Genomic DNA, 20,820 nt, shown 5'->3' on the forward strand with positions numbered 1-20,820 from the left:
TTTCCAGCCAGATGTTTAATAATAAACGGAGTTTCTTTCGGATCCACGCCAGCTGGAGACCGAGGTACCTCCTCGCCTGCTCCTCCGGTCCCCACTCCTCCTTGCCCCACCGACTTCAGGGGCTGGAGAGGGGGACAGGATGGGCCAAGGACAAGGTGCATGTGCCTGCCGCCTGCCGTCTGCCTCGGGGCCCCGATGAGCCCCTCGCCTTTCTGGGGATGCCTCTGCCAGGGCTGGGGCATGGGCCCGGTGTGCCAGGAGGGGCACTTGCAGGCACCGTGGGGATGCGTGCTGGCTTTGCCACTGACCCCCTGTGTGATCTTGGCCAAATCGCTTCCCCTTTTTGGACCCCAATTTCCCATCTGTGAAATGGGCAGGTTGAACTAGAGGCTCTCTGAGGGTCTTTCCCACTCTGACTTTGGCCAGGCCTTGGGTTTAGCTCCCTGTCTGCCTGCTGGCCACCTAGGGACCTAGCAGGTGCCTGAAGGAGCTGGGATTGGCACCTCCTTGGCTAACTCCAGAGCCCCAGCTCTTTTGGCTGCATCTCCACTGTATTACTTGGTACCTGCCCTGTGCCAGGCCCTGCTCTGTGCACCAGGGATGCAGAGATGAATAAAACATGGTCCCTGGAGACTTGCAAAGAGTAATTGCAGTTCGGTGCCATGAGTGCAGCAAAAGGAGGGGGCAGAGGGGCTGTGGAGCTTGGGTGAGGCACGCAACCCAGGGGAAGGGTTGAAAGCAGCTGGTGGCAGGGAGGGCACTGCAGGCTGAGGAAGCGGCAGGGACCTGGGCAAGGAGGTGAGGGAGAGAGGGAGCACACAGCGTGGGGAAAATCGGCAGCCCAATGCAAGCTTCTTCCTGTTGGTGCGCCTGGCAGCCTGGGCTCACGGGGTCTTTGGTTTCCCAAAGGTGCCTCTGGAGCCTTGCGGGTTGGTAAGCTCAGAGCTGGGAGATGCATGAGAGCTCCTGGCTGCCCGTGTGTGCTTCTGCCGAGAGGCAGTCTTTCTCAGAAACGTGGGTTCTGGACCACAGCCTAGCCACTACTCGCTAGTCACGCGTCCTTGGGTGAATCACTTGACCCCTCTGTGCCTCAGTTTCCTCAGATGGAAAATGCAGATGATAATAAGATCTCCTTCTACTGAAACTGTGCCTACCTCCTAAAAATGTTGGCCTCATTTGACTTGGCATGTTGGCCAGTGAAGATCTTACTTACTCGAAAAAATAGCTTGGAAACCATGGCTATAGGCAGTGGGGACACACCAAAGGGTTAAGCTGAGGAGTCTCTGGGCCAGACCTGCCCCTTTGCAAGCCTCCTTTGGCTATGGAGGGCATGAGAGGCAGGAGGGCACAGCCAGGGCAGGGCCAACAGGGAGGCTGTTTGCACTGTCCCTGCAGAGAGGGTTGGTATGTGGCATCAGACACATCTGCCTCTGTTTCCCCAAGAACTTGGCCTTGGCTGGCAGATGATGAGTCAGTTCTTAGAGAAATCCCTTGTGGTAGTGAGTACAGGGCTTGGGTCGAGCAGGGCAGCCAGAGCTTGCCCTCCCCCTAGGACAGTCAAGCCCACCCATCCCTCTCCCAGCCACCAACAGACTCTTAGAGCAGAGTTCCTCAATCTTGGCACCATTGCAACCTTGGGTTGGATAATTCTTTGTGGGTGGGGCTATCACATGCAGGGTAGCATGTTTAGCAGCCTCCCTGGCCTCTACTTACTAGATGCCAGCAGTACCCCACATGTGACAACCAAAAATGTCTCAGGCACTGTCACATGTCCCCTGGGGGGCAAAATTGCCCCCAGTTGAGAAGCAGTGCTCCAGACTCTATCCTGATTGCTTGTCCCAGAAAAAGAACAAGTCCCTGAAGTCAGAGAAAACTGGGTTCCGGTCCTTGCTCCGTCCCATAGGGGCTCTGTGACTTTGGGCAAGTCATTTCACCTCTTTCCTTATTTATACAGTAGGAATGGTAAAGATGGAGCCTGCCACACTCAGTGGCTGAGAGAGCTGAAAGAGCGGAGGCAGACAGGACCCTGCATGTTCTAAGGAGCCAGGGAAGGGAACGAGATTTGGGATGTCCATGTGTGCCAGGTTTCTTTCCATTTTCTCTGAGCTTTTACACTCAGGGAGGCCGATGTATGCCATTTTCTGGGTCCTGCCAAGGGAGCTGGAATCCAGGGCCACTCCTGGGAAAACAGTGCCTTCTCGCATTAAAATAGGAGCCCATGATCTCTGGCCTGAAAATTACAGAACCCCGTAAACCAGGCCAGAACCTCTCTCAACCATCGCAGAATCAGAGCTGGAAAGGGACCTTTCAAGGCCTCTAGTGCAAGCCCCAGACCCCTTCCTCCAAAAGTGCTGCTGAGTACAAGCTCAGCCTTGCTTGCACACTTCTCATGACAGGGAGATCATCCCCTTCCCCAGAACACCACTGGAGCCTTATGTGCTGGGTGCGGGGATGTGAAGTCCAGGCCCTTGAGCAAAGGGTCAGGGCCTTCTCCACCCCCCTCTCTTCCTCTCCTCCTTGGAGGAGTGTGGGATGGGGTGAGGGTTTGCACGGACTAGGTGGGGTTGGGGTGCTTGCCGGCATGAGGAGGGCCCAAGGAATGGCTCTGCGGAGGAAAGTTTGGGAGAGCCAACCTCAAACTTTGATTGGGATCTTTGGGATGTGTTGGTGGGACCGTGGCCAGCAAAGAGCATGCTGGATTCGGGAGCTATCCCCATCCCTCCCTCTTGATATCCTCAGGGCCCCCATCCTTGACATATAAACCTCTCCCCTCTGGGCAGAGGCCCCCACCCCAAGGATGGCCCTACCTCCTGCCACCTTCCCGAAGGTGCCCTGGTTTCGAGGTCCCCTCACCTCAGCACCTTGGCTCTCTACCCCGACTCCATGCCCTGGGCATGGGGACCCCAGCTCCCACCCAGCACCGAAACCAGAACCTCTCCTCTGCTCAGCCCTGGATCTGGAAGTCCCTGAGAATAGGTGACACAGACTTCTCCCCCAACCCCTGCCCCACCTCAGGCCTCCTCCAAGGCTGGCCGGTGCTCTCCTAAGCCAGGGCTGGTGGAGACCACTCCCTGCGGGCACCTTCTGCAGGGGTCCTCCAGTGGCAGACCACAGCGGGGGAGGCAGCGGTGACACCAGAGGGCATGGGAGGGAGGGTGTTTGCATAGGTCCTATTCAAACAGTGATAGCATGGTCCGTGAACCTCTTGGACACAGAGTTACTCTACCAGGTACTGGTTAACCGGGGCCTGTCCTGGGGAACCTGAGGCCTCCCCTGACCTGTCTTTTTCCAAGGTTTGGGGATGCGGTGGAGAGTTGGGTGTGGGAAGGGAAGTCTAAGCGTGTACAGACACGCACATGTGTGTTCACATGCTCACAGATATGTGTAGTGCTGTTGAACTGGGAGTTTAGTAGGCAGTATAGGGGTAGAGCTTTAAGGGGTAATCCAAGACCTCCCAGGACATCAGTCCAGGCGGGCAGAGCTCAGGCTGGGGAGACCACAGAAGAACAGGTTATCAAATATAGACCCTTACTGGGACAGCAGGCACCAGGCATGTCCTGGGCATACTTGTGGGCCCAGCAGCTAGACTCACAGGGCCAAGGCCCTGAGCAGGCCATCACACCACACACTGCCAGGGGCACCATTGCATGGAAGTCTTTGTGTGATGGAGACCTCATTTGGCAGTGCACTGCCTGCACAGCTGTACCAGGTCCTAAAGCCCTGACCTGACCAATGTGGGATCAGGTAGCTGCAGCATCAGGGAATGGAGGAAAATATCAATTGACACATGTACATACTGCCAACATATGATATGTATACACACTGGTGCCTGTGCACCTACACTGTCACGTGCTTGCACGTGCACACACACACAGACCCTCGACTCCACACAGCCCGCCCCTGTGCACAGTGGGGACTGGAGGCCTAGCTCAGTGTGCACGGCCAGGTGAGCTGCCGACCCTCAGCAGCCTGTCTGTGCCCAAAGGGGTCGCCACCTCCACCCTCTGCCCACTCACCTGCGCCAGGCCCAACTCCCCTGTCCTGTCTGTCTCTCTGACTCCCTTCTTGGGTTTCTCTCAGTCCTTTCACTCTGACATCTGTCTCCTGTGTACCCCTTATCTGTCTGGGCAACTATGGGTGGGAGGTAGGGGTGGGAAAGGGGTCTGCTCCAACTGACACTGAGTCAGCTTCTTGTGGGAGTCAGGGCCCCCCTCACCACACCCTGTCCCATCCCAGGAAGTCTCCATGTGGTTGGGGAATCAAGACCCAATAGCCACCCCTAGGTCCTAAGTCAGCTTTGTCCCCACTCACCCCCCACCCCCAGCTCTGGCTAACTTGGCTCTCTCCCCACCCTGCCCTGCCCTGCCCTGCCAGCAGTCGGATGGGCATCAAAGACCGCATCCGCATGGGCAGCTCCCAGCGGCGGACAGGTCCTTCCAAGCAGCACCTGGCACCTCCGCCGATGCCCACCTCCCCGAGCAGTGAGCAGGTGGGCGAGGCCAGCAGCCCCACCAAGGTGCAGAAGAGCTGGAGCTTCAATGACCGCACTCGCTTCCGGGCCTCTTTGAGACTCAAACCCCGAACTTCTGCTGAGGGTGAGCCCCTGGGGGTCTGGGGCCCAGGACCCACTGAGGGTGGCAGGGGTGGGGACAGTCTGGGCTGAAGGCAGAAAGATCTGGCTCTAGTCTCAGCTCTGCAAGTGATTGACCACCTCTGGGCACCAGTCTGCAAGATGGGTGTCAGACTGAGAATCAAAGGGAGGCTGGCATTTGGTAGTGGTTAGGAGCACAGGCTTTGGGGCCAGGCTGCCTGGATATAAGCCCTGGCTCTGTCACTTATCTTGGACAAGTGACCTAATCTCTCTGGGCCTCATTCTCCTTATTTGTAAAATGGGGACAATGACAGTGTCTACTTCATAGGACACAGGATGATTGTGAAGATTAAATGAGATAACCCACAGAAGGTGAACAGGAGACTGTTGAGGATATAGAAAGTGCTCAGCAAAAGCTAGCTGGTGACAAGTGTGCCTTGGAAGGAGCAGGAGCCCCTGCTTGATGGCCCTGACTGTGTACACTCCACACTGGATTATCTCATTTCCTTCTCCCAGCGACCCCGGGAAGTGGTTCTGTTTTCATCCCCACTTTACAGACAGGGACACTGAGATCTCCCAGCCCATACGTGGCAGAGCTGCTATCCTCAAGCAGGTCCGTCCAGCTCCAAAGTCCATGCACTCTGCCTGCCCCTCCTCACCCAGCCTGGCCTGAAGACATGAAGGCATGGACCTGGTGGGGTCACTTTTCTGAGTTCTAGCTCTGCTCGAGACTTGCACTGTCTCGGGCAAGATCCTCCCCACCCTCCCCATTCCTCTGTGCCTCAGTTTCCTCTTCTCAAAAATGACCCCTGGGTCATTTCAACCAAGTCCCCAGAAGACCTCTCCCAGCTTTGACATACTTTATGTCCCTGGTGGAGAAAGGTCGGGGTGAGTGGACAAGGATGGAAGATGGGGACAGGAAGCCCCTTTAGCCTTGGAGGGAGGGGATCCAGCCATGCTGTCTCTGCCTGTGCTGTGTCAGCCCTCATGATAATGCTGGCTGACAATTCAGAGTTCAGAGAACCCGCAAAACCACTGGGAGGTGCTGACCCATAGAAGCCTGGGCATGGCTGGTGCCTGGGACCACCCTTTACTGTGCTGGAAGCTCTCTGGTCTCCTGCTCCTTGCTCCTGTGGGGTGAAGATAGCATCACCTCTGTGCAGCTCAGGGCACCAGCCTCAGAGAGGCTGTTTGTCTTACCCAGGGCACAGGGCCTTCCCCAGTTGCAGATCTGGGTATGGGATCCAGCCCCATGAGCTGCAGGATAAGACTGTATGGCTGGGTACATGTGAAGGCATCAAATGCCTTTTCTCTGGGGCTCACTGTTCTGCATGATGGGACCAGTGGGGCTTCCTCCAGGACTTTGTGCAACAAATTTGCCCCGGCCAGATCAGCTGTGCCCTAAACTAGCTCCTGCTCACTTGGCCACAGGCAGATGTTTGCCCTGTCTGGCATAGGGGCAGATGGGCATACAACACACTGGGGTTTTCTGCCCTGGGTAGGGTAGTGAGGGGCAGCAGCCAGGGAGGCAGGAGCCTGGTCTGCCCCCAGGAAGCTTCTGGGCCCTCTCTGGGCCTCTCTCTTCTTATTGAGGCCTCTGATGGTGGCTTGGCATGTGTTGGTGGTGGTGGGGTTGAGAGTGGACCACTTGGGCCGTCTCTGTCTTTTCAGAGGGCCCCTCAGAGGAAGCAGCAGAGGAGAAGAGCTACCAATGTGAGCTGACGGTGGACGATGTCATGCCTGCTGTGAAGACAGTCATCCGCTCCGTCAGGTGAGACCAAGGCTTGAGGTGAGCACCCGCTCTGTCTGCCACCCACTGCTTCCCATCTGGGCCTGCCCTCGTGGCCAGGCCTGGCTTGCTCCCGGCGTGCCAGCTGCTGCCCTCCTAGAGTGCAGGTGGGGCGGGGGAGGGTGGCATCTGGCTCCCAGCAGGGTTTGCTGTGACCCGTCATGTCTAGAGGGCCTGGCTCCAGCAGGGTGGCGGGAACAGCTGCCCATCACGGTCCTTCTCCTCGCATGCACAGTGTCCTCCCGGTCACTCCTTGCTCTGCCTCTCCTCTTCCCTCCCCTGCCTCTGGGTCTTGCCTGCACCAGCCTCTCTTCTTTCTCTCTCCCCGGCTGTGTGTCAGTGGCTGCCTGTCTCTCCAGGGGCCCTGTCTTGTCCACTTTTCCCTGCATCGCTCTGTCTCAGTCTCATCTTTTTGTCCCTCTGTCTCAAACTCTCTCTCTTCTTGGGTGACTTGGCCTCAGTCTGTCTATTTCCCCCAGGACTTCTAGAGCAGTGCTTTTCAAACCACTGGTTGAGATAGTTTGAAATCAACTTGGTGGAATCAAGTTAGTGAGCTCTGATCAGCATATATATATATATATATATATATATATATATATATATATATATATTAGAAAGTATCAGAATGCATCTCTCATATGAAGGGTAAATTATGAAACTTAGACTACAGTTATCTGTGCATGTGTGTGTATATACTTGTTTATTACATAAAATATAATTCTTATGGTAGGTCTTGGTCCAAAAAGTTTGAAAGCCCTTGCTCTACTGGCTGTCTCCCTGCCTCGACAATTAAGAGGGGACCAGAGTCTTCTGAGCCCTTTGGCCATGGCCTAGGCATGGCTGTGGCCCCCAAGCTCCTTGGTGTGGAGTCCTGGCTTAGTCTGTCTCCAGCCTGCAGCTGTAGCTACAGAGACCCCCTGATCCCTGGCCTTATGGACTCACCTCCTCCCTTCCCTGGCAGATGCACCTGCCCACAGCCTCTGCTGTTTGTGTTCCTTTTATTTTTTAATCTTTTTTTTTTTTTTTTGAGACAGAGTCTCACTTTGTTGCCCTGGCTAGAGTGCCGTGGCATCATTGTAGCTCACAGCAACCTCAAACTCCTGGGCTCAAGCAATCCTGCCTCAGCCTCCTGAGTAGCTGGGACTACAGGCATGTGCCACCATACCCAGCTAATTTTTTCTATATATTTTAGTTGGCCAATTAATTTCTTTTTATTTTTAGTAGAGATGGGGTCTCACTCTTGCTCAGGCTGGTGTCAAACTCCTGACCTTGAGTGATCCTCCCGCCTTGGCCTTCCAGAGTGCTAGGATTACAGGCATGAGCCACCGTGCTTGGCCTTTTGTGTTCCTTTTAACATCAGAGTCTGCTGCGTACTCCCCATCCTCTCCCCAGAGTCTAAGGCCGCTTCTCACCCCCTTTTCATACAACCTGTCTTTTCCCTCCATGTGACCAGCATCTGGGAGTGCCAGAGCTGCCACCTGACCTAGGTCAGCTCTCCTTGGCCACCCCACACACCCCTCACACCCAGCATGCCCCTAGCCTGCTCCTCCTCCTGGGTCCACACTTCAGGCAGTGGCACCAGAGCCCACTCTGTTGCCCAGGCCCTGGGAGTCATCCTGGGCTCAGGAAGCCTTTCAGTCCCACCTCCTGAGTTGCTCAAAGCTGTCCCCTGTCTCCACCCCACGGCCCCTCTCCCCACTTAGGCCATCCCCTGGAGCTGGTTTCCCTGTCCACGACTCTGCCCCCCAGGGTCTTCTCTGCATGGGCTGGCAGAGCGGTCATGCCAAAGCAGAATAAATGACACACACACACACACACGTCCAGGGATTAAGGGCTCTTCAAAGTACACCTGTAGCCTCCTTGTCAAGGCCAATGTCCCTCCTGTCTTCTCATATGCATCCCCTGCCTCCATGGATTAACCCTTTCCATCACCTCCCTGTTGCTGCTGCTCTGGGGTAGCGAGGCTGGGAGACCTGGCAGAGGCTGTTTGTGGTGACCCAGACAGGAGTTGCCCTGGTGCTGGACAAAGGGGTAGCAAAGGGAGAGAGAGGGGCTGGAAACGAATCTGCTGCTTGAACAGGCCCTTCCCTCTGAGACCCCCTCTCTCGGCAGGATTCTGAAGTTTCTGGTGGCCAAAAGGAAATTCAAGGAGACGCTGCGACCTTACGACGTGAAGGATGTCATCGAGCAGTACTCTGCAGGGCACCTGGACATGCTGGGCCGGATCAAGAGCCTGCAGACTCGGTGGGTGCACCAGTCCCCAATGCAAGAGCAGAGTAGAGAGGCAGTGGTCCCAGCCCAGCAAGAAGTCTGTGGACCAGAGCCCTGAGCCCCCTCAAAGTCCCCTACTGAAGCTGGGGTTTCTGGCCTGAGCCAGGTACCTGGCTTGTAGCACTAAGGCCAGAACCCGCAGGGCACCGGGCTGGGGGCTTTGTTTAGAATGATTGTTTCCTGGACCTCAAATAATAGGTATAAAATAATTACTGACCTCCCATCTCCCAAGGGGATAGGCAAATTGTTCTCAGTGCCCACTTCTTGCCTCTGGAATCCTCTCACATCGCTTCTCTAGGCCCAGCAGTAAGAAATGATCCTCATACCAAGATCCAAGTCAGCTATGCCTTGCCTTTCTCTCCAGGCCTGTATTTTCACTGCCCGCTCATTCATTTATTCACTCAAGAGATAATCTCTGGGCATTTACTACTTACCTGATAGCAGGGATATGGTGGAAAGCAAAATAGAGTCCCTGCCCTCATGGAGTTTTCATTCTAGCGGGAAGAGAACAGATGATAAATAAGAAAAACTAGAATACCTCAGATGGTAATAAATACTAAGGAGAAAAATAAGGGTTAAAGTATTGAGGTTTGCGAATTTAAATAGGTGAGAAGGTGATTTGAGACCAAATGGAAGGAGAGGGTACAACCAGACCTGTGGCTGTTTAGGTGAAGGGTTTCCAGAGGGAATGGCACGAGATGGCTGTTCATCCAGGATGAGCTACAGGCACTGGAGGGAGGGCTCTGTGCAAAGGACTGCTAAGATCTGAGTTATCTTTTAAAAGGCTCACCTGGGTGCTGTGTAGACTGTAAGGAAGGAAGGGTGAAAGCAGGGAGACCAATGAGGAGCCTACTTCAGACATCCAGATGTGGGGACTTGGACTAGGGTTGCAGCTGTGAAAGTGGAAAAAGTGGCCAGATTCTAGGCATATTTTTGTAAGTAGAGTTGACAGGGTTTTCTGATGGGGGGGGGGTGGTAAGAAAGAAGAGTTCAAGGATGAAGCCAGGATTTTTGGCTTGAGTAAGAGGAAACCCCGAGTTGCCATTTATTGACATGGAGAAGGTAATCCGTGGAGCAGGTTTCGATCGGGAGAATTGGGAGTGTGCTGGGTTTGTGATGCCTGTCAGACATCCAAGTGGAATGTGTTGGTCTCCTACATTAATGTAGGAGTGTGAATTCCAGAGGAGAGGTCTGGGATGGAGATGGCAGTTTGGTGCCAACAGCCTATAGAGGAATTGAAAATCAAGGAACTGCAGATGTCACCCTAGTGAGTGAGAGTAAACAGAGAAGAGGTCCCAGGACTGAGCCTTGGGTCCTGTAATGTTTAGAGGTTGTGGAGATAGAGGAGGATCAGCCAAGGAGACTGGGAAGGAGAGGTCAGGCAGGGAGGAAAAGAACTGGGACAGGATGGTGTTTTGGAATCCAAATGAAGAAAGTGTTTGCAGGAAGAAGTGGTGATCAGATGTGTCGAGTGCTGCTTATAAGTCAGGTAAAATGAGGACTGAGAGTTGATCATCAGATTTAGCAACACGGAGTTCATTCCGGAGCTCGACAGCAGTAGTTTTGGTGAAATGGTGGGGGCGAAAGCCTGACTGGAGTAGGTTTGAAAGAGAAAGGGAGGAAAGGAACTGGAGGTAGGGGGTAGAGACAACACTTTCAAGAATTTTGCTGCAAAGGAGAGCTGAAAACGAAAGGTGAGATCAGCTGGAGCCTTGTCCGCTTCATAACTCGCGTTCCCACGTGTCCCCCTCCCCCTTCCCTGGCCCAGCATTTCCCACGGCTCTTCCACCAGGCAGTTGCTTTCCTTGTCATGCTTGTGCGTGGTGCCTGCGCTCGGCCAGTGAAGGGCCCCAAAGCAGGGGCCGGTCCCTCCGCACTCGGCCTCCATTTGGCAGGGCGCCGGCGCCCGCCCTTCCCTCCGGCGCAGGCTGTGTCTTCGCCTTCAGCGGGCGCCCCAGGATTCTCGCGGAAGGGAGGGCGGCGTGTCTGGGGCCACTCGACGGTTCCCTTTCCCCACAGAGTGGACCAAATTGTGGGTCGGGGGCCCGGGGACCGGAAGGCCCGGGAGAAGAGCGACAAGGGGCCCTCAGACACGGAGGCGGTGGACGAAATCAGCATGATGGGCCGCGTAGTTAAGGTGGAGAAGCAGGTGAGTGTGGGATGGAGTTTCACTGGGGTGGTCGTCGACCGAGAAGCTCTGGAGGGCTACGGGGACCAGACAAGAGGAGGGCGCGCTTCTCAGAGCAGCAGCCCTGCGCATGGGCCGGGAAGGCGCCGGAGTCCCCTGTCCCGCCGGGCGCCGCCCCACAGACGAGCCCCGCGTCCCGGGACCGCCCGCTCCAGCCACAGCATCCGGATAAGCCCGCCCTCGCCGGCTAGGCCTCGCCCCTAGGTTGCTGCTGCCTCAGATAAACCCTTCTAAATTCCCCCTGCTCCATTCAAGTCCGCCTCTCGGTCGTCCGACTGTCTGACGGACAGTCCCAACCGATCACAACTGAATTTCGCCCGGGGATTGTGCCCCAGCTTCCCAGCTGCGCTCCTCTCTCCCCCGGAGCCGCACGCTCAGTCCGCGCTCGCGCCTCCCAGAGAAGCCCCGCCCCGCCCCGCCCACGGCCAGCCCCCCCCGGCCAGCCCCCCCCCCGACTCCGGCCCCGCCCAGGTCCCGCCCACCCACGCCGGCCCCGCCCAGGTCCCGCCCACCCACGCCGGCCCCCGCCCAGGTCCCGCCCACCCACGCCGGCCCCGCCCATGCCGGCCGCGCCCCGCCTCCAGCCGCGCCCCGCCCCCAGGTGCAGTCCATCGAGCACAAGCTGGACCTGCTGCTGGGCTTCTACTCGCGCTGCCTGCGCTCCGGCACCTCGGCCAGCCTGGGCACCATGCAAGTGCCGCTCTTCGACCCCGACATCACCTCGGACTACCACAGCCCTGTGGACCACGAGGACATCTCCGTCTCCGCACAGACGCTCAGCATCTCCCGCTCGGTCAGCACCAACATGGACTGAAGGGTGTCTCGGGGGCGGGCAGCACACGGCCAGCCCCTCGGCCTGGCGCTCGGACCCGCCCTCCGAGGCCTCCGGACTCCTCCGTACTTGAACTCGCTCCCTCGCGGGGAGAGAGGCCGCACGCAGTATTGAGCTGCCTGGGTGGGCGAGATACCCGCTGTGGGGCCTGCTCCCCCACCTCAGGAGCGTGAGATGCCAGGCCGCGCCGAGGGGCCGCAGCGGGGCTGTCGGGCCGTCCCGTGCCCTGCCGCTCCGTCAGGGCCCGACATGACCCGCCCGGCAGGGGCACTGCCCGGGGAGTGGGAGCGGGGCGCTGGGCCCTGGGCCCTGACCCAGCCCCAGCTTCCAGCTATGCAAGGTGAGGTCTCTGGCCCGCCCTTCGGACAGAGCAGGGAAGCCCTCCCGCCAAGTCCTCGCCCCACTTGGGGGTGGGCCCAAGATGCCCCTACAGGTACCCACAAAGCACAGGACCCTGCCACAAGGCAGGTGGGCACCATATATGCAAACTATGTTAAATATGCAACTTTGAGGACCCCCATGGGGTCGCTCTGCCCCTCCCCCATTGGGAGACGGCCTCCAGCAGTAGCTGGTCTCAGGCTGCTTGGCCATAACCCTAACCCTATTCTCTGGCTTATCACCCGTCCCCACCCAGCATGGGGCCTGTTTCTCCCTGCCCTCTCCCAAGGGCAGTGCCTGGGCCTTCCCATTTGCAGGTGTCACCTCCCAGGGGCTCCCCCTTCCGGCTCGATGTCCACTCTTCCACCTGGCTCTCCAGACACCTTTGACATTCAGCACAAATTTCTATATTTTCTCTAAACCTCCCAGATAGTACTCCATGGATGGTCACACAAACATGGCCTCTTAGTGTCTCCAGACATGCAGAAAGCCTCCCACACACTGACACATACAAGCACACACACTTGGAGACGTGAGCACAGGGCCACTCAGCCTTTCCTGGGCCTCTACAGCTGACGTCAGTGCACTGGCCTTGCAGGATGGTGTCCACTGAGAGGAAGCCCCCCACTCTATCTGGGCAGGAGAAGGAGCTTTGAAGTGACCTCAGGTTGCTTCAGTCCCCACCCAGAGCTTTACCAGATCCTCTTCCTCAAGATCTCCTCTCTGGTCCAGGAGCCCTAACTGCTGCCTCTGCCTGGCCCTGAGGGCCCTCCTCAGTGTCCCCACAGCACAACTTGGGCCTAGGCCTCTGGGGGATGGACACCACTGAAGAGGCCGTAGGCCTGCCTCTATCCAGGCTTGCCCCTTCCTAGTTGCTCTAACTCCCAAAGAGAATAATAATGCACCTAGCAGCTATACCTGCTGCATCTGCCTTTCACATGCACTGTCTGACCTTTCTCCATACCCCACTTTTCACTTCAGCTGGCAGCCCTGCATCCTGGCATAAGCCTCCATCCACTCCAGGTCCCCAGGAACACTTTCGTATCCCTACCCCTTTGTTCCTCTTCTGCAAAGCCAGTGCAGGTAGCAGGAGGATGAGGGGTAGTGGACCAATGGCAACCCTCTGTGGCTGAGGCCAAGCTGCCTGCATCTCATACTGGGGACCTGCATGCACCAGCACCAGGACTTGGGTTGGATCTTGCTCAGCCCCATGGTGCCCAGCCTCTGCCCCAACATGCCCTCTGCATGTGACCATCATGCCCTGGATGGAGCTATTCTGGCTCACCTCACCACACTGCACTGTCCCCAGAGAGCCACCCCTCCATCCCTTCAGAGACAGAGGTGTGGCGAGGAGCAGGAGAATGGGATTACCCTATGACCAAAGGAGACATGGGAAGAAGCCCTCCCTCCTTCCATGATCGAGGTTCCCCCACCAACCCGGTTCTGGGATATGCAAGTACCTCACTTTGTTAACTTATTAACTTATTGGTTTCATTAAAGTTTTCAGTAGGAGGTGGTTGGTCTTGGTTTTGTTCAGTGGCTGTGGGGTGAGGCTCCTGATGTGGGGGTAGGGACAAAATTTGTGAACAACAAAAACCCAACACCATATGGCCTAAGCAAAAAATGAAACTTATTGGCCCAGAGAACTGAAGAGTCCAGGGGATAGATTTGGCTTCACACACAGCTAGATCTAGATGCTTGAATGTGTCAGAAGGCTGGCTGTTTCCCATCAGCCTCCCTTTACAGCAGGCTGGCCTCTCACAATGACCAGTGAAAATGAGTCCCACATTCCTAATAGTTTGTATCAGTAGGGTCCAGTCAGAAAAACAGAAACACCACTAGGTTTTTCAGCAGAGAGAATTTACTCTAGGGAATGGGTTACACTGATGTAGGAGGGTTGAAAGAACAAAAAGAGAACACTGTGATGACAGAGAAAATGACTGCAGGATGCAGCTACCACTCCTAGAGCTGCAGGAATATAGGCAAGAGGTTGGGCTTATCAGAATCCACAAGCTTGCAGAGGGGGAGCCCTGGAGTTCTGGGGCTCAGATCTGAAAAGGGGGTGTTCTTTGGCTGGTGCTAGTAGTTCTGAGGGGGTATGAGGCTTATCTGGGAGTACAGGAACAAAGCTGAAGCCAGGGATCAGCTATTGCCACCTGGCTGTTACTGATAAGGATAGGAAGCAAAGGAGGAAGACAGTCTCCACTTCTCCTGCCTCCCAGTGTTCCCCTCATGCCCCTTATTGTGAAAGCCAGCTAACAAAAGAGTAATGAGGGATGTGGTTTGCAGAGTCCCAGCCCCAGTACCAGAGTTAGAAGGCTGCTCTTGGAACTGCAAGACAATAGTTTCATAGCCAGCACAGACCACGCCTTTGGACACTCGGTATTCATACACATCAGCCCACCTGTACGTTAACCTCCATATAACAGTAGCTTCCACCTACTAAGATGAAAGTGTCCTTTACATAAATGCAGCCATTCTATTCTCTCCCCCAAATGGGAAAAACAAAGTCTCACAGTCCAACAGATGTATCTATGTCCAGGAGTTAGTCACTGCGTCCATATTTGGGTGTTAATTATTCTTCTAATTCAATTACAATCTCACCATGCAACTAAACACTAAAGTTGGTAATCATTTACAATCTTTATATAAAAGAAGGGGAAAAGAGGAGGGAGGAAAAAGTAAATTACACAACACACACACATCCCAAGACAGGAAGAAAGTATGCATGGCTGCAACAAACCTCTCTCTGGTAACTGGTCACCATGCCATAGGATGTACAACTTCATTTTTCCACTGCCCTTCCACATTCCCTGTACTCTCACCCAACACTTCAACTGGTTAGGGTTCTTTACATGGTGGAGTGGATCCAATCATCATTCCTGAAGGGTCTGAATCCTCAGTGGTCCTGCACAGGTTGGGGTGCCGTAACTTCTCATTCACTGTTACTGTTGTCCATGGAAGTATTAAGAAGATCCTTAGAGAACCCCTTGGGTTCCAGACATCGTCCTCCTTACCCTGTGCAGCAGCAGCCCAGTTTCCCCTTGGTGATGAGGACCAGCCAAGCAGTGAGTACAGTAACTCTTCCTTTGCCTGTTGGTTTAGTGGCATGAGGAGTCCCAAAAGGCCAGGTGGAAGTTGGAACTTCCAATTCGATGCAAACCATGTTGGCTTCCTTCCCTTGAAAACCAAGATCTCCAAACTTGCAGAGCTCAATATTGCAAGGGCCAGAAGCAAACGTTTTGTGGGTGGCTGTAGCAGGCTGAACAATGACCACACAAAGATAGCAAGTCTTAATCTCTGGATCCAGTATAAGGAAAAAGGGTCTTTGCAGATGTGATGAAGTTAAGGCTTTTGACATGGGGAGATAATCTAAGATTATGTGGTGACCCCTAAATCCCAGTCACAAATGTCTTTTGAAGACAGGCAGAGGGAGATCCATAACACAGAAGGGGAGAAGGTGATATGAAGATGGAAGCAGAGATGGGAGTGATGTGGCCACAAGCAAAAGGAATGTCAGAAGCCACCAGAAACTGGAAGAGTCAAGGGATAGAGTCTCCCCTGGAGCTGTGGAGAGAGCACAGCCCTGCTCACACCTTGATTTGGCCCCAGGGAAACTGATGTTGAACTTCTGGCCTCCAGAACTGTGAAAGAATAAATTTGTTTTATTTATTTATTTACTCGAGATAAGGCCTGGCTCTGTCACCCAGGCCAGAGTGCAGTGGCATGATCACAGCTCACTGCAGCCCTGAATTCCTGGGCTCAAGTGATCCTCCCACCTCAGCCTCCCAAGTAGAAATTTCTGTTGTTTAAGTTTATAGTTATTTGTTATGGCAGTCACAGGAAACTAACATGGTGGGTCATTTGGTGTCATACACAGTGAGAGAAGCCACTCTTACTACCTCCCATGGATTCCTGGAACCTTATGTTCTGGCTATGTCAATGAGGATAAGTCCTGCCCTCTCAATGATGGAATTGACCTGGCACCAGGTGGCTAGGTGGACCCCTGCAGAGGGATGACATATTAGCATTTGTTTCTGCTGATGGGCAGGTTGGATGTGCAGTAGCAGCATTAGCCAGATCAGCCTTGGTGAGGTAAGCCCACGTTTTTGAACCCATAAATGGTCTCTATTCTGGCCATCATGACCACATTGTACATGGGCATATTGAAAAACACCAAGAGACTGGAGAAAGAGGCTGACTGACAGCCACAGAATATGCCATCTTGTCCACCTCACTATTGAGAGCCCCCTCTGCCATGCATGCCTTGTGGTGAGATTTCACTTGGAATGCAAATATCTTCACATTGTGTGTCATTTCTGAAAGTTCATCTAAATGCCTTTTCCAGTTTTCCTTACTACCAATCCTCCAATTATGTGCTGAGACCCTGACTGTCCAGCCAAACCATTACACATAAATCAGTATAGATCCATATTTCTTGTCACCTCTTGATCCAGGCAAAATGGAAACCCAAAAGTGTTGAAGGATGAGTAGGATTTGGCCAGGCCTGGGAACTGGGGTGCTGCTGTTGGTGGTGAATGTTCTGGCTAGAAGGCATAGCATGTGCAAAGGTCCAGAGGCACCAGAGAGCGTGCTACATGAAATGAACAGAAAGAAATCCCTATGGCTGGACCCAAAGAGCAACGGAGAGAGTGGTGCAAGTGAAACTTTAGAATTAGAGGTCAAAGTTTGCAGGATATCATAAATCCATTCCAAAGAGACAGAACTTAAATATGAAGACAGCAGGGAGCCAATGAAAGATTCTGATTAGAGATCGCACTGGGGTAGGTTTGCATTTAGTAAGTTTTCTTCCTAGAATGGAAGACAGATTTCAGGGAGCAAGTGTATATGTAGGGAAAGCAGGTAGGAGACTACTGATGCAGTAACCTGAGCAGGAGAGGCTGGTAACCTGAAAAAGTCCCCTGGCATTTCACTAATTGAGTAAATGTCTATTGAGCACCTGCTGTATGCCAGACCCTGGCTCAGCACAATACACAGGATGAACAGGCGCAGGAGAACAGGCTTTGGCCCTGAGGTCATCCGGCCTCTGGGGGAGACAGATGCACAATGAACCAATGCACAAGCCACTGTTTGTCTTCTAAGTTTGTCCGGCTCAGCAAGGAGGGTTTGCAGGTGGCTATGGGAGTTCCCAAACTGTCATCAAATACGTCCTTGAGAACAGATACGATTTTAGCCTGGCATGTCATTTATCTATTGCTATGTAACAACTTATCCTAACACTTGATGGCTTAAAACAACAGCTGTTTCATTTACTCTTGATTCTATGGGTTAGCAGTTCGGGCTGAACTCAGCTGAGCAGTTCTCTTGGTCTCGCCTGGGGTCATGCATGTGCTTGCAATCATCTGGCATCTTTACAGGGGCTGGATGACCTAAGAGGGCCTTACTCACATGTCTGGTGTCAGGCGTGGGCTGTCAGCACCCCCTGGTTGGTAGCAGGCAGGATAGTTTGTCTCTGCTCCACGTGGCTTCTCATTCTCCAGTAGGTTAGCCTAGGGTTCCTCACGTGGCAAGAGAGCGAAAGTGGAAGCTGTATGGCCTCTTGAGGCCCAGGCTCAGAAGCTGTCCTAAGCAGCCTGGGACTACCATGTTGCAAGGGCTCTGCTCCCCTGCATGGGTGTTCTGAATATGTTGCAGCTTTCACACTCTGGAAGATCAAAAAAACTCCATGTAGTATATTTCTCAATGTAGATAATTTTGTTTTTCATGGACCTTTGACAGTTCCAGTTGTTAAAAAGTCTTTGATTTCCCTCTGAGAAGTCGAGGGGCACATCTTTTCCTACCACCTACCTCTGTGTGCGATGGGACTGTGACAGCTTCCACTCCGGTGGCCGGTCTGTGTGGACTGCCATAACAAATACCACGGACTGGGAGGCTTAGCAACAGAAATTCATTTCCTCACAGATCTGGAAGTGGAAGATCCAAAAATCAAGGTGTCAGCAGGGTTGGTTTCATTTTGAGGCCTCTCTCCTTGGGCTGGAGAGGCTGTCTTCTTCTGGGTTTGTATATAGTCATAGTCGTCTGTGTGTGTGTACATGTCTGGTGTTTCTCTCTGTGTCCTGAGCTCTTCTTCTTACAAGGATGCCGTATTGGTTTAGTGCTCACTCTAACTCCCCGTTTTAACTTAATTGCCTCTTTAAAGGCCCTATCTCCAAAGGCAGTCACATTTTGAGGGATTGGGGGTTAGAGCTTCACCATATGAATTTTGGAAGGATACAATTCAGGCCATAACACCTGGAGTGTGAGTTTGACCTACCAACTTGGCCACCTTTCTGCTGTAAATGCACAGGGGCTGAGAGTCACTCTATTCCAACTGGGCAGAGCTGGATAGATATGTAGACATCACAGAACCAAGTTGTTTGGAAAAAAATGTTTTTAAAGCCCAGAACCTTTGCTACAACATAACCTATTTAGAACCCCAATGTATAACATATACTCAATGCAACCAAAAATGGGGACCTCCCAGAGAAGTAGCCTCAATTCTCCCCCTGCATACACATGGAGCATGTGTCCAGCATTTTGTTGCAGGCAAAATAAATCAGATCTGTCTCCATGATGCATTCTTTATTTAACTATCGCAGTAGACTGTATTCTTTGTCTGAAAGCCTTCCTTCCTCGCCCTTGCCAAGGCTACACTTGTGTGGCATATTCTTTTTTTTTTTTTTTTTTTTGAGACAGAGTCTCACTTTGTTGCCCAGGCTAGAGTGAGTGCCGTGGCGTCAGCCTGGCTCACAGCAACCTCAAACTCCTGGGCTCGAGTGATCCTTCTGCCTCAGCCTCCCGGGTAGCTGGGACTACAGGCATGCGCCACCATGCCCGGCTAATTTTTTATATATATATCAGTTGGCCAATTAATTTCTTTCTATTTATAGTAGAGACGGGGTCTCGCTCTTGCTCAGGCTGGTTTTGAACTCCTGACCTTGAGCAATCCGCCTGCCTCGGCCTCCCAAGAGCTAGGATTACAGGCGTGAGCCACAGCGCCCGGCCCTTGTGTGGCATATTCTTGCCCACCTGTCTTATGGTGGATTTCCTGGAAACAGATTTGGAGGCAGAGAGTTGTGTGCAGAGGTTTATGAGGGAGTGTGCTCAGGAGAGTCATCTATAAGAAAGGCGGGAGGCGGGAATGGGCAGAGGGAGAAGATGATCTACTACATGATGTCAACTGAGGCATCTGCTGATTGTCCAGAGCTCTGAGCTCAGATAGCACTGCAGAGTTGTGCCAAATTGAAGGAAGGAGGCAGGCCTTTGTTTTCCTGCATCAGCCAATCACTGGCCATGACTTTGGGCAAGGCAGTTCTTTACGGCCAAGGGCAAATTCAGTGAGTGACACAGTTGTGATCCAGCAGCAGATTCCCAGCAACTGAAAATGGTTATGTAGGCCCTGAAGTGGGGGGCTCTGGGTGGAGCTCCACGGCTCCTCTACCCCACTGACTTTGGCCTTGGCCATGGGATTTGTTTTGGCCAATTGAATGTGGGTGGAAAGGACAGTGTGCCTGTTTCAAGCTGAGGCCATAAGAGGCATGGCAAGTTCTTCCACCATGAGAAACCTCAGGCAGCTATTGTTCTTTCATCCTGGGTCCAGAATGTAGATATGTGGAAGGGCCCTGAACTAGACAAAATTCAGGAGTCCAGCCTGGCCCAGCCAGCACCATCTAAACTGCAGTTGACCTAGAGACTTAGGAATGTTAAATTACATTTTGTTTTACAGGCCACTGAGATTTTGGGGCTTGTTTGTTTCACAGCATTATCACAGCAAGACCTGACTAATACAGCTAGTAAATTGCATTACTTGAAGCAGTGCAGTAGATTTACATTACACATCACAAACGATTTTAAATCTCCTTAAATATCTTTGGTTTTGTCCCAGATGGCTTCTCTGGACACCAGACACTTTCCCTTCTCTTTCTTTCTCTCTCTTCCCCATCCCTCTCCCCGAAACAGGCTGTAAAATGAATGGGAGACATGGAGGGTTTCCTAGAAGAGGTAGGAAGATCTCTGAGAAACAGATACCCTGGCAGGAGGATCCTGAGGTCCGAGATACAGGCTACCCTGCCTGCTCAGAACTGGGGTGTGGTCTGTCCTTACTTCCCCCTCACTCCTGCCAGATTCCTCTGTAGCTCTTCTCCTGGACTCCAGGGCCACTCCCCTTCCCCAGGTGTGACTTCAGCTCCTGGAGGGCAAGAAACACATCTGTTTCTTGTTTGTGGTCATCACCGTCCCCAGCACACAGCTGGGCACACAGGTGATTCATAAATGCTGGCTGGAAGGGAGGGAAGCAGGGTCACCTGGGACTGCTCATCTCTCCCACCTGAGAATCTTCTCCGTCCCTGCTATGTGTCCCCACGGCCACAAGGCGCCAGTAAAGACCTTAGCTTTGTGTTGCAGCTCCAGCCTGGAGCCAGGAAACGGGCTGCACTTTGGGGGCCAGGACACCCCACTATGAGGGCCCTTGAGTTAGGCTCAGCATGTCTGGAAGAAAGATCGAAAAGGGGGTGGCAGAGCTCAGCAGTTCACAGGTCGAGCCATGAGGACTCCAGGACTTGCCTCAGAGAGGAAGGGGCTGTGTTCTCTGCCCTTCGTTCATTCATTCTGCAACTGCTGGTTCCTCTCTGCCACATGCCAAGTGCTGTTGTAGGCGCCAAGGTCACGGTGGCTCTCCCCAACTCACAAAGTCCCTGCTCACATGTAGTAGACAGTAGATTACTGTCTAGACAGAAAATAAACAAAAACCAAGATAATTTCAGAGGGTGATA

The 20,820-nt window shown here is 53.5% G+C and overlaps 1 protein-coding gene across 1 annotated transcript in view; it reads left to right on the forward strand.

Annotated features, from left to right (window-relative positions):
- The window catches only part of KCNQ4 (potassium voltage-gated channel subfamily Q member 4), a 51,766-nt gene extending 38,262 nt beyond the window's left edge, over positions 1-13,504 (forward strand). The window contains exons 10-14 of the mRNA XM_012735816.2: positions 4,375-4,595; positions 6,263-6,362; positions 8,493-8,624; positions 10,671-10,800; positions 11,441-13,504. Of these exons, the coding sequence (XP_012591270.1) occupies positions 4,375-4,595; positions 6,263-6,362; positions 8,493-8,624; positions 10,671-10,800; positions 11,441-11,653 (796 nt within the window). The 3' untranslated portion in view covers positions 11,654-13,504. The remainder of the gene's footprint in view (positions 1-4,374; positions 4,596-6,262; positions 6,363-8,492; positions 8,625-10,670; positions 10,801-11,440) is intronic.
- The last annotated feature ends 7,316 nt before the right edge of the window (positions 13,505-20,820 follow it).

The sequence above is a fragment of the Microcebus murinus genome, chromosome 2 (genome assembly GCF_040939455.1).
Source record: "Microcebus murinus isolate Inina chromosome 2, M.murinus_Inina_mat1.0, whole genome shotgun sequence".
NCBI lineage: Eukaryota > Metazoa > Chordata > Mammalia > Primates > Cheirogaleidae > Microcebus > Microcebus murinus.